We start from the raw sequence: 13,147 nt of genomic DNA, 5'->3' as shown, positions 1-13,147 counted from the left end.
CTTTAAGAAGACAAAAAGCAGGTCCTGCCAAGTAAGATGATGCCATTTTTGCATAGGCAGTTTTACAGAGGAAAACAAATGGCCACAGGAAGTCACTTTGCTTCCTCCAGCACAAAGGTGGACTGAATCAACTCAACGGGATTCATGCTCATGTTCTCATGGAGACAGTGTATTTCACTCTTCCAGCTTTCTCAATCACCCTGTTGCCATAACTATATAGGAAACACATAAAGCTATCTCTACCATTTAAACCCTCACATTTTGACAGAAAATTGGATGATGTGACATGCTGCCTTCCAGAACAGGCGCTGTCTATCACCTTGCTGCTAATCTCGGTGATTAGTGACCTGCAATGTAAGTCAGCTATCAAAGACCACCTGTCCCTTTTGCTGTAAGCGCCTCCTAGCATATCGCTTTGTGGTGTCACACTCTCTTGTCTGGTTTTTGATTGATGGAAGTTTGTCTTTTGAGCGGTGACTCAGAAAATAAATCATTCCCCTTGCCATTCATTGAGTGCGATGCTGCAGCACAAAGCTGGTGTGGTTAATCAAAGCTCCAAAGAGCAACAAAAAGCAACAGAATCGAGAATGAGGAGGATAGATATAAAGGATAAAACATAATAAAAAGGATTATTTGGGAGCCAACCAAAGCAAAAGCAAAATAAAAAGAGCTGCAAATAAACATTGTGCTTACTGCACTACTGCAGAACTAGAAAGCTGATTTTTTGTTCCACTTCTTGACATATATGCGAGGATTCCAGAAGAGTCCCGGACCTCTGAAAAATATAACTATGTCAAGGAGTCTGATTTTACAGGCTTTATCATGTGAATAACCCTTTCTGGGGTCAGTGAGATTTTTCTGCGTTGAATAAATAAAGCCTTAAGGATGCTTCTGTTGTGGATTGTACTCCAAACCAGCTTGTGGTCCAGCTGGGATTGTACACTCAGAGGGCTGACAAAAATAGGAATAGCTATTGCCGTTAATTGGCCTGGAGGACAAAAAAAAAACCCAACCAAAAAAAAAAGTGAAATTGGATATGTTATGCAGACAGCAGTAGGATGAAAGAATCAAAGTGAGCCAGAAACACTGCACTATGGGACAAGAAAGCTCTTTCCAAATAGACATGGCTCAGAGCAGAAGGCTTTTGTGCTTTTATGGAGGGAGAAGCAGTGAAGGGATGGAATGGACAGTATTAGAAGCCTTGTTTTTTTTTTATATCAGGTCCAGCAAGTTTATGGAAGCTTTTAAAATTATGAGGCGCAATCATGAGCTAAAGGCGGAAAGAAACTGGTGGTTGAGTATGTAACTGAGACGAGTGTGATGCTTTGTATTTGCTGTGTGCCAGAGAAGTCAGGAAAAATGTGAGGTGTTGATGGCACGGATGAAATCGTAGCAGAAATGAAATCAAGACACAAAAAGTAGCAGATAAAAAGTAATAATCTATCACAGAAACACTATGAGGCAAATTCCCTGACAACACAATCCCATTGAAGGCAAGGTATCTAAACCAAATGGGAATTGGGCCATAAAAAGAGATGACAAGAACTGCATGTCCATGGAGAGGTGCTGGAAACTTACTTAAGTCAGTTAAATGCAACAGTTCCTTCTTAAAAAAAATAATAAAAAAAAAATATATATTCTTCATTATGTGTTTTGGGGGTGACCTTTCTAGTTGAAAAGTCAAGCCAAGCGGTGAGAGAGAAAGGGCTGAGAGGAGTTAAATTTATTAAGACATGAATGAATTGGGAATTGGAGCACTGTTCTGGAGAAATGTGTATGTGAATAGTGCAAATTTACAGGGCTATTTTTGATGAACTGTACGAGGAATTTCATTTTTTCAGCACCTTTCTTTACGAAAAGAAAAACCTTCATCTGGTGGGAATTCAGTCAATTTCCTGATGGTTTTTTGGCCATTTCCTAAGTTGCAAGGTTACTAATGGTAATTACAGACCCTGTTTGTACCTTGTGGCTCTAACTGTGCAGAAAGATTTTCTTGGCACGTGCACCTCTCGCACTAGAGGGTTTTTAAATGACTAGCCCTTGGTAGGAACTGCTGCAATACTCAAATACTCACGAGCAGACAGAAGCCACCTTTCCTCATTTCTTTCTTATATAGTAACCACTTCTTGCTCACATCTTGCTATCTCCGTGCCCCGTGACAGTAAACCACAATTTCAGTGTTCATTATAACAGCTCTTACTACAGCACCGTGGTGAAGGAGCCTGTTATAAGGTGTTTTATTAAAAGGTATAACAAACCTGTTTCTTTTGAGGATTTCACACAAACAGAGATGGTAGAAAGGAGACAAACCAATTCAGTAACAATTGCGGGGGGGGGGGGGGGGGGGGGGGGAAGGGGGGGCATAATTTTTCAAGCTACAGAAAGCTTTTGTTTTTTTTAAGGGTGGAAGACAGTGCACTGAAAAGCAATCAAGTGCTCTGTTCCTTTTAAGTCTCTCCAGTGTGAAAGTGCCAATATGTTTGATTTGATGCAGCAAAATATCTACCAGTATTTTGCTGATCTCTTACACACTGCTACCGGTCCTTAGGATAACATATTTTTCTTCACTATTGCTTCTACATTCAGGCCTTAGGTTTTGCACTTCTCAGGGCTTTACTCTGCAAAAGTTGTAACATTTGTAAATTTTGGCGGGTGAGTAATCTCATTTACATTCACCATATTGAACTTATATGAATGAATTTAAGTCAGTAAGTTTGGTGGGTTTACATACTGCTAAAAGCAAAGTGGTGCTCAAATCTCTGCAGATGACTTAAGTAAAGCTCAACTATAAGGCGCTCCCCCCTTCCCCACCACCCTTCCTTTTGTGTTCTGTACTTTCTGTGTGTTTTGCTGACAAATGGGAAGTGTGAACTTGGTCAGCTGCCATCACTGGAATAGACTGGGAGAGAATTAAGTAGACTTTAATTTTTTTTTTTTTTTTTCATTAGTGTCTTCCTTTCCAGGAAGAGTGCCACAGAAACTGTACAAGCCATCAGAACTGGGTTCTGTCACTGAAAAGTTTGTTTTGGAGGTTAAAGGGAGAAAAGCCAAAGAGTAGTCTTAGCACAGTCAGAATTGCAGGAATAGGGATGGGACCCTTTTTTTCTTTGCCCAGCTGCAGGTGTATCTCACAGCCATCCTGCAGCTCTTGGTCCCTCCTGCAGTCTCTCATCAACTCAAGAATTTGCTTAGTTATGCTTGTGCCAGACCGCCTGGCAAGTGAGGAATTAATAAAATCTTGGCTTCAGGCTTCTGCATTAGTGTTATGATTTGTAGGTTATCAGAACCTGTGGTAAGAGTCTTCCACACTTCACAGGCTCCTGGTTTTGAGAACCATAAGTGCTGTGTTACACCACATCCCTTTAAACCAACCTGCGAAGCTCACAGCACATCCATCCTCGACTATTGCACCAAACTCTGTTGTACTGCAACGCAAACCCAGGGCACAGCATCTGAAGCAAAGCTGGGGTCTGAGAGTCATGGAGGAGCAAGATCTTATTAGTATGTTTAAAATTTAGCCTTTCAAGAGGGAAATCCTAACGGAATGTGATTCAGTCCTTGACAACGCATTTCCATATGTATTTGCTATGGAAAAGACCAAGAACTGATAGGTGTTCTCTGATCCTCTTCCTTTCTGTTTTTAAATACTCTAGTAAACAACAATAACCTGGCGGGGCATTTAGGGACTCGGCTTCTGTTCTCTAGCAGTCAGGAGGACTCGGTTCCTAAGAAGGAATCCTGTAATTACAGATTTCAGTGTCTGCTTTGTGGGTTTTATCAGTATTTTTCCTCATAAACCAGTTTAGGTATTCAAAATCATATTTTACCACCTTACTGCAAGTCATTGACTGTTCTTCCCGTGGCTTCTGTTGCATTTAATAAAGTGAAAAGGCAATTTATTAAGTATTTTGACAAAAATACTTTAAAAACATGTTTAACTTCAGATATCAATTTTCTCTGTATGCAGATACGTATGCTTGCATACTGGTGCATACATACACTGGTTTTCCCACAGGCATAAATCCTAGGCCATGCTGTCACACGAAGCAGAGAACTATCATTTATTTACACTTCCTCAGCTCTGCTTAAGTTCTAATGTATTTCCAGCTGAGTAAAGATGAGCCCTCTGAAGAGGAAGACATTTTCATCTAATTTCCATCCATACCTCGCCCCTTCATTCTTCTTTTCTCCCCCTCCCTTCCCACTTCTTTTGTTCATTCCTCCTAACCCCACTATCTATCAAAACACTTTTAAAACTATAAAACAGCATTTTTCCAAAGTCTTCTGGCTGCCTCCATAGAGACGTTTCAGCACGGCCTGATTTCCCAGAGATTAGGTGACTGATGTACGGAATGCATGCCTCCTGGAGGTGTCTGAATCACTTCCCATGGAAAGAAGACACAGCAAAATCACAATCAGTTTAAAATCCCCAAGTGCACCCAGCTTAGACAGATGCAGGTTGCTGCATGTACGTGTCCCACTAGTGGTGGCAGTTATTAAATGATTCACACATAACTGACGTTTCCTTCCCATTGGTATTTGTTCTAACAGGGTTTTCCTGCAGTCCATTAAGGAACATCCCTTTTGTTCAGCGCAAGACCGTATAAAGAAGGCAAATTAGCCTTTAGGTGCCCAAAGGCATGAACCTAGATGCTATTTCTTTTATTGCCTCCTTCAGGTTATTCCAATCTGACCACCACGAAGACGTCGTTATTTTAATGTTCAATACTCAGACAAGGGTGCCATGGATGTAAAAGAAAGAAAACCGTATCGATCTCTGACTCGGCGCCGCGACACTGAGCGCCGCTACACCAGCTCTTCAGCCGAAAGCGAGGACAACAAGGTACCCCAGAAGTCCTACAGCTCCAGCGAGACCCTGAAGGCTTATGATCAAGACTCCAGGCTGACCTACGGCAATAGAGTCAAAGACATGGTGCACCAGGAGGCCGATGAATTCTGCCGAGCAGGTGAGCACATTTCAGCAGATGCTGCTGCAAGCAGTGTAAGTTGATCAGCTGAGAGCTGGGCCTGGGGCGGGAGGCAACCTCTGAAGGACCCTGAGGCCTAAAGCAAGATATGAGGAAAGAGAACAACAAGGAACATCTTTGATGCATTGCACAGGCGTGGGATGCATGCAAACCAATATCCTTAGGTGGGATACCACTAGCCTATGTTCATTAGTTTAGACTCAGATACATTTTCTGTGTCTTAGTTTTCGTGACTCCAGCAGCCCTTTGCTGCTTCCCACCATGAGCACATGCTGCACAGTACTGACGTGGTGTGGAAAGTCCCTGCCTGCTCAGGAGACCTTTTCACTGTCATGTGCCTGCTCTGTCAACAAGAATGCCAAGGCAGAAGATAATGAGGGGAGAGCGCCAATGTCCACCTGGGGCTACAGCAAAACCCCTGAAGCCTGGAAGAAGGCAGGCAATTGAGCTGCTGATAGGATGAACCGCCCTTGGCATTGTACATGGCCTGCAGGGAGTAGGTTTGAGATGGGGACATGCTCCAGTATTAAAGGAGTGGTAAGGAACAACTTTTAGGACTTACAGGAGTCCATTTAGTGGATCTGGGTCACAGTAGCTGTGAAGATGTGGAAGTTCATGGGTCAGCATGGGCTTCAACAGTCCTAACAGAGATGCCAGGTATTCTTTTTATTGCTAGCCTGAAGTCAGCACAATTACATTTTCACTGCTGCTGTTGCCTGCGTGAGGTAGATTTCTGGCCCCTGCTGTAGTCTCATCTTCATTTTTCTGTAGAGACATGAGTTTCTTAGTTCTGAAACCAGGAAGGGCTTCACATAAATTATTTTTAGAAGTCCATCAAGAAAAGCCTAAAATGGCAAAGTGAGTCAAATAGAGTAGGCAGCATTCCAGACACTGAACATAGAATAGCTGACCCAGGCTGCACTGAGCACACCCTCTGCAGTTTGGAGAAGCTGACTCCCCAAAGGGGATGCATATAACTGCACTCCTTTAACTTTGGGGCTGCTTAATTTCATTCTTCAAACACCACAAACTTGCGGGTTTGGTGCAAGACTCATCTTTACGGCACGCACAAGCAAAATGACTCTCAGAAGTATCGTTGTGCACATGGGTTTCGTGTTTGTATTTCAGGATAACTGCAACAGGCAATAATTAACAGAAGGGCCAATAGGTGTTGTAAGTACTACTTTGCAATCATAAAAGGAGTTTCCCTCTTAGCAACTCTGAAGTACTTGATCCTCTCTAAGGAATCTATGAAGTTATAAAGAAAAGGCAACCCTTTAGGTCATTGAGTTTGCTCACTTCATACAATATATTCACCATGCAGGATAGATGTGAATTAGTACAGGTCAGTGGTTTTCAACCTGAGGGTCTACAAGGCCATGCAGGTCCATGGACTTCTAAGAAGCCCACAAAAGATAAATAAGAAAAGCCAGTCTATTGACCGCGAGTATAAATTTGCTACACACAAGTTCATACTTCCCTAGGAAAATTTTGTAGGGTACTGAGAAATAGTAAAAACCACTGGTCTAAGTGGCTGAGATTAATTGAGAAAAGTTAAGATTAACTGTGTCAGGGCAGCAGTACTATTTCTAATATATGACCCACAGATTTTTCAATTTGTAATTTTTTTCCCAGTTTATCCTGAAAGTCCCCAAACTGGCCTGAAAATTGCTAACAAACAATAACCCCAGACTTCCAGTGCCACATTTTCCACTGGCGGAAAGCCATAAGCAGACCTCACTTTGTGGTGCTGTTTGGCCTCATGCCAGCTGAAACCAAGCCTTATTAGCCTGCTCGACATCAACAAGGCAAAGTGAATTTTTCTCCTGCATTGGTTTGGAAGGCAGAGGAGGGAAACATTTCAAATTGACCAAATAAATTCAGTAAATAAACAAGTCAGCATTTAAATGGTTTTAGCTAGAGCGAGAGTGCCAGCAAACGTGCAAGTCAGCACAGGAAAAAATAGACCAGATCTGAATTAAAAAGTCTCAGATATTTATTATCTTCCTTTTATTGACTTGAGTTCTTCCAGCTTAAAAGGCAACAGTGAGCATAGAATATGAAAATCGATGCATCTCCTGCTGTTTATTGCAAATAAATTTGATTTTCAGTTAATTGTAGCAGTCATTTTTCATAATTTATGAGCTGCTGTTACTGGAGAGCATCAGTCACGCTGCACATTGATGTGTCTGGTGATGTTGAGTGTGGCTTATTTCAGGGGAAGGTGGAACTCACCATCAGGGGCTCAAATGCCCAAGCAAAACCAAAAGCTGACATTCTCCAGCACTCCATGGAGGATGGTTTAAAAACTATCCTGGCCTTGCACGAAAGACAAAACTGGAAGAGTAGAGCAAGGTCTCTGGGGAGATGCTGCTTCCTTGGTTTTACAACTCAGGTCAAGTTCCTCAGGCTGTGGAGTGCTAGAGGACACTCTCTCAGACCACTTTGCAATCAGGTTAAATGGATTACTTTGCCACAAGCTTGCTCCGTGCTTCCCAAGCAAGACCCTAGGGGTTGACAGAGGTGTGAGCCCCAAGCAACCTCATCTAGCCGCTCTGTCTGAAAGCTTTAATCCTGTTCGGTCAATTAAAAAGGTGTAAACTTCTTGAATGCCTTATATAGTTTGTTATCAGCTGTAGATCTGTAACCAGCTGGACCATGGGTATTTCCTCCTGATGTCAAACAGTTCCTCCTCTGAGCTTCACGTGGAAATGTTGTTCAGTCCCATTATTCGCCTTGCATTCAAACATCTCTCTGTGCACTACGAGTTGCAAAGTCAATGGAATGACAAAACGTAGTAAAATAGCATCTACTGCGGGCCAGCTGATCGTTGAATGTACGTTTGCTATAAGTACAAGAGACCTTCCCCATGCAGCAGGGCTCAGAGGGAAGCCAGGGTGTTTCCAGGGGTGTGAAACCAGGCTCTGGAGAAGGAGAAACCTGGCTGTTTCTATTGGATACACATTGTCCACCGTGTGATATTTAACATCAACAAAGGGAAAGGTGAGAAGAACCACATGATGGTGGGGGTTTTGAGCAGGGAGAGAATCGTAACTCAGTTTTGGATACCACCTTGAGGGTCAGACTTCAATAATCAAGCAGATAGGAACTTCACTGTTCAAAGGTACGTTTGGGCTTGAACTTCCCTGGACCCCGTGCATTCAGATTTATCTTGTCGAAGCATGCCTGAGCTGCAAACGCTGCTCCGTTCCTTAATCCATCCGATCAAGGTGGAGCATTACAGGAGCAGGGGTGAGTTGTGCCCTATAAGTGCACAGTGCAGCTGAAGGCATTCACGGGTGGCCACAATCTTTTAATGACATTCTGGGCTGAAAAATAAAAGCATGCATTAATAAATAAACGCAGATTAAAATGGAGTCGCTAATTGCTTTCCCCAGCCACCTCATGCAACTTTCTGAGCAAAGCCTGCTAATACTTGAAGCCTCGTTCACATTGATTTGGTCTGATTCTGAAGTTTTGAGACACGAGCTCAAGAGTCGTTTTCAGGTTGTATTTTTAGTCAGCTAAACAGTTGCATCTATATGCAGCCAAATAACCTCTGCCATGACTGTATCAGAATGAATAGCTGAACTGAGTCAACCTGTGAGTGGTCAGCAAGGGGAAATCGGGATCGCCAAAGATAATTCAGAACCCCAGTATGTAATTTCAGGGATTTCAATGAGCAGAACTCACTCACATTTCCTATTGTAGTGGAGTGGCCAGGTGTATGGTAGGACTTTTGATCATCTCATGCTTCATTCTACTTTTCTCCCAAGGAGATTACATTCTGCCTCTCCTAAAGAATTCCACCGTCTTTGCTTTCACATCTGATGATTTCATTGAACATACCCTGAGTTTCCGTCAGGTTCCAGAAGCAGGAATACAGATGCTTTTTGGTCTTGGCATGGTCACTTGGCTTCACACTAAGCAAGACCACGAAAAAGGGGAATCTTTGGTATGATAGGGGTCAGGAGCTGCTGCGCCCCACACGGAAACAGAGGATGAACAGCTCTGCCATTGCCTTCTGCTACATGAAACGGTCCCCTATTAAAAAGTAACCAGGCTGCTGTGTTTTCTCCCAGGAGCCAACTTCTCTTTGCGAGAGCTGGGTCTTGAAGATGTGACACCCACGCATGGGACTTTGTACCGGACTGATATCGGGCTGCCTCACTGTGGCTACTCCATCAGCGCCGGCTCGGATGCCGACACGGAGGCAGATGTGGTCCTGTCACCTGAGCACCCCGTGAGGCTCTGGGGACGCAACACCAAGTCTGGACGCAGCTCCTGCTTGTCAAGCCGGGCCAACTCCAACCTCACCCTCACTGACACGGAGCACGAGAACACTGAAACAGGTAAGTGGCGACGGCGCATGCGATGTCAGCCTCAAGCTTTACCAGGAATGCCCCTTCTTACCACTCTGCCTTAATCCTCCTTAGGTTTTGTGTTGGGTTTTGGGGTTTTTTTTTTTCAGACTCAGTGAAAACACTCTTCTAATAGCCCCATGTCATGGCCTTTTGTACTGTCCTACAGAGTGTTTGTTAATAAACTGCTGGAGAAGCTCCTACGTATTTATCACAGCGACAGAGATCATTAAGTGGCTGTAATACTCTCTCTGCTTTTTGTAGTGACCTTTCAGACAAAAAGCATTTAAATCTCCCCTCCCCTGGCCGATTCTGCTCTTATCTTTGCTACAGATTTTCAGGGCAGATAATTTCCTTCTTTTCCTTGCTGGTTCCTTGACAGGAGCCATTTCATTTATGTAAATTGGCTGACTGCTCTCTGAAGGAAAACGATGGTGAAATATTTTTAGAAGCCTTTTTCTTTGTGCGAAATAAAAGCTGAAGGTCACAGATTTTTTATCTCTGTAACTTTGCGTCCCCAGCTGTGGGGACTCCTGCATGCATTCTGTAGGTCTGTGAACCTTTTGGTCAGCAGTTCTGCAAGCAGTGTAGGAAGGAGAGAGGATTTTGATTCAATTGCAGCTTGACCCAGGAGTTCACACAGCCCTACATGCCTTTGCACCTTTAATTCAATTACAGAACAGCCTGCTTCTTAATATAGCCGCTGCGTACAAGTCATCGGGCACTCGAGCTCAGCACAGAAAGCTGATGTGAAATGACTGTATTGCTTGTTCTCTTTACGCATTTTGCCATAGTATTATAGTGACAAATGATGATAACTTTTCTTTGGGAAGCCATGACATGGTGAGACATACACCACCCACATGATTTTATGTTTAACTCCAACAAAATTACAATAGAAGCTTATTAAGTTTCTGCTCAGAGATAATGATATATTAGGAAAAGTTCAAAGATAAATGGCCTTCTATTTAAAGGATGTACAGAAGAACCTTTTAAAATTATCTTTACTATATTTTTTTTAAGTTTCTTAGTGTAGTATCTTACAGGGTTGCACCGGTCAGGCCGGGCAGACACGCAGTGCCAGATTATATTGTTTTCATTCCAAGCCTTGTGCTTTGACAAAAAATCAGAGGGTTCATCAGGGTCAATTAGTGTTTTGCACACTCCCAAGAAATCGCTAGGAAACAACCAAAAGGTAACACCTTGAACTTCCATCCCAGTCTTCTGTATGCAAAGCCCTCTCTTGTGCTTTCCATGGTGGTATATGAGCAGCTGCGATCCTATCCCATGCATTTTTCTTTCCATACCTACTAAGAAAAGCGAAGTACAGAATTTTAGTCTTTTTTTCTTCTTTTTTTTCTTCCCCCTTAAGAGAGAAGAATTACATTAGCTGCTGGAGTCTTTTCCACTGGTTTACATAATGCTATCTCTACATGTGCAAATGCAACTTTGTACCTACAGATCACTTACAAACGAAATTATATTAGCGACAACACATTAGGAACTAACACCACATGTCTTGAAAAGCTTTACTGAGAGTAATAACAGAAGCAGCAGTACTCATGTCAGGACTGAGATAACCTTCAATTCCTCTTCCCTTAGATTTAATGGCACACTAACCATTTGTTGAACCATCATTTCATAGCAATTAGAAAAGGGAAGACAGAAAGGTGGAGAATGTAGCTGCAGGGTTTTTTTAGTGCTGTACAAATGTAGAAGGAGTTTCTTTGAGCCATAAGCATCTGCAGTCTTAGGTGTGAGTGTTTTAAATAAGAGAGGCTATATCAGGCTCAAAAATACAAAGTCTGTGTAGCATAAATAACATCTAGAGAGTGGTGGTGTCCAGTGTGCATTGTTCATATTGACAAAAAAGAGGTGGTGGAGCTTGAGAGAAAATATTAGGATCCAAACTGTGCTGTTGAGGAGCTTCATCTGATGCTCAGACTTCCCTGGGAAGATGTCAGAGACATCAGCCTGGTTCAGGTCAGAAAAACTGGTCCAGAGCTGAGAAAAATGCATAGCATTTCAATAAAGGGGCTGCAGTTGAAATGGTGGTATCAACTTACCCAAACAAAGGTTGCAAGGGAGGAAGAGAAGAAGAACTAAGGAAAAATCTTAAATGTACACAACATTTGGACAGTTTGGTTTTGTAATTACTCGGCACAGATAAAGGTGTGAGAAACTTTTGCACACAAACCGCTCACAGCCTGAAGCCTGCTGTTGGAGCAAATGAAGCCTGAGAGCATCTCAGAAGCTTTGTCTAGGAGACACAGAGGTGGTTGTGTGCTTCCTCCCTCTGCACACAAGCAGTGTTACTCAGGGCCCTCCGCTGCTAGCTATCGCACAGGCTATTTTGAGAAATCCTAGATTCATGAGAGAAATGTTTTCAAGAAGACGTGGGATTTTGCTAATGGCAGCATAAAGTAACATAATGCTAGGATTCGGTTTACAGGATACCTTTATTAGTCAATATTAATTGTTGACAGTATTGATAGAAGTTATAGCCTCTAGCTGAAGTCAATATGGAGCTTTATGAACCTGCCATCAAGAGAAGATTTTATGGGGCCCATTAAACCAACTTTTCCAATGAAAGTTAACATCAACAATTTTTATGCTGTTCATTATTTACCCAAAATAAATAATCAGAATTTACTTCTGATGTTTGTAAATCCAAAGCTGTTGAAGCACGATTATACCGAGACATTTATTGTGTCCATCAAAAATGAAAGGTCTGGCTCCCCCAAAAAGCAGGTCTGCTTTTATTTCGGGAGTGGTGATGCCATGAAGGAACAGCCCCACTGCTCAGTAAGCACAGTCACAATCCACACCTCTGTCTTTAAGGAAATCGATGATGTGCTCTGGTTCTGTGGCATATTACAGTCCATAAATCACTTGCACAGGCAGCTGGCATGAAAAGCCATCTAAACTGTTCCCAGGCTTTCCAGGAGGTTGAATACTTCTGCTAGGTTTAGAGTTTGTTTTTGCTGAAGAGTTAGCTTGAGCTGTAACTGGCATTGCCCTGAGCTCAGACACTGCACCCCCCCGAAGGCTCCCCCTCCGCTGGGCAGTGCTTTTTGCTCTGACCTGGATGGTCACTTGGCAGAGTGAAGGGACAAGAGGGGACAGCTCAGGTTATTGCCCCTTCTCTGAGAATAGTGCAATCACTGTTTGCAATCACAAGTGCTGCTAATGTAGCAGGCACTTCATACAGCTCAAGGGTTGTTCCGCAGTGTGGCCATCAAGGCTAAGCTGAAATAGTAAGCTCCTATTAGCAGTTCAGACCCATGCACAGGGAGGAGTTAGGTTCCTGGAAGCCTAGCAATAAGGTTAGGAGAACCTCTTTCCTATAGTAATTTGCACTGTTTCTCAGCAAGACTGATTCAAGGAAAAGAAGTTCCTGAAGTGGTCATTTGGAACCGAGCCTGGAGTTCACTGGTGTTACCTTAGGTAACCCTGAACAGTCTTTATACCACGCCAGAAACTGTTCATATAGAGAAGAGCTCAGTGAAGGAGAACAAGGTAATACTCTTCCAGAATTTGACTTATTTTGTGGCAATTCTGTCACATACCAAAAGCAAAATACTCCTAAACATAAAGAAGTCATCATAAAACTACAGTACCACAGAACAGTTTATGTCGGAAGGCACCACTGAAGGTCTCTGGTCCAGTCTCCTGCTAACTCTGGGGTCAGATCGGGTTGCTCAGGACCTTGTTCAGTTACACTTTGTCTCCCAGGATGGAGAGGCCACAACCGCTGCGTCCTGGTTCTGGTGCTGACCACGTTTGCTCTGAACAACT

At 43.0% G+C, this 13,147-nt stretch overlaps 1 protein-coding gene across 1 annotated transcript in view; it reads left to right on the top strand.

Annotated features, from left to right (window-relative positions):
• Positions 1–4,689: 4,689 nt before the first annotated feature.
• TENM4 (teneurin transmembrane protein 4) overlaps positions 4,690–13,147 on the top strand; it is a 353,678-nt gene continuing 345,220 nt past the window's right edge. The window contains 2 exon segments of the mRNA XM_055703071.1: positions 4,690–4,967; positions 9,071–9,340. Of these exon segments, the coding sequence (XP_055559046.1) occupies positions 4,745–4,967; positions 9,071–9,340 (493 nt within the window). The 5' untranslated portion in view covers positions 4,690–4,744.

This window comes from Falco cherrug, chromosome 2 (genome assembly GCF_023634085.1).
Source record: "Falco cherrug isolate bFalChe1 chromosome 2, bFalChe1.pri, whole genome shotgun sequence".
Classification (NCBI taxonomy): Eukaryota; Metazoa; Chordata; class Aves; order Falconiformes; family Falconidae; genus Falco; species Falco cherrug.
The sequence above is the reverse complement of the archived record's forward strand: the minus strand, read 5'-3'. Positions and strand labels throughout refer to the sequence as shown.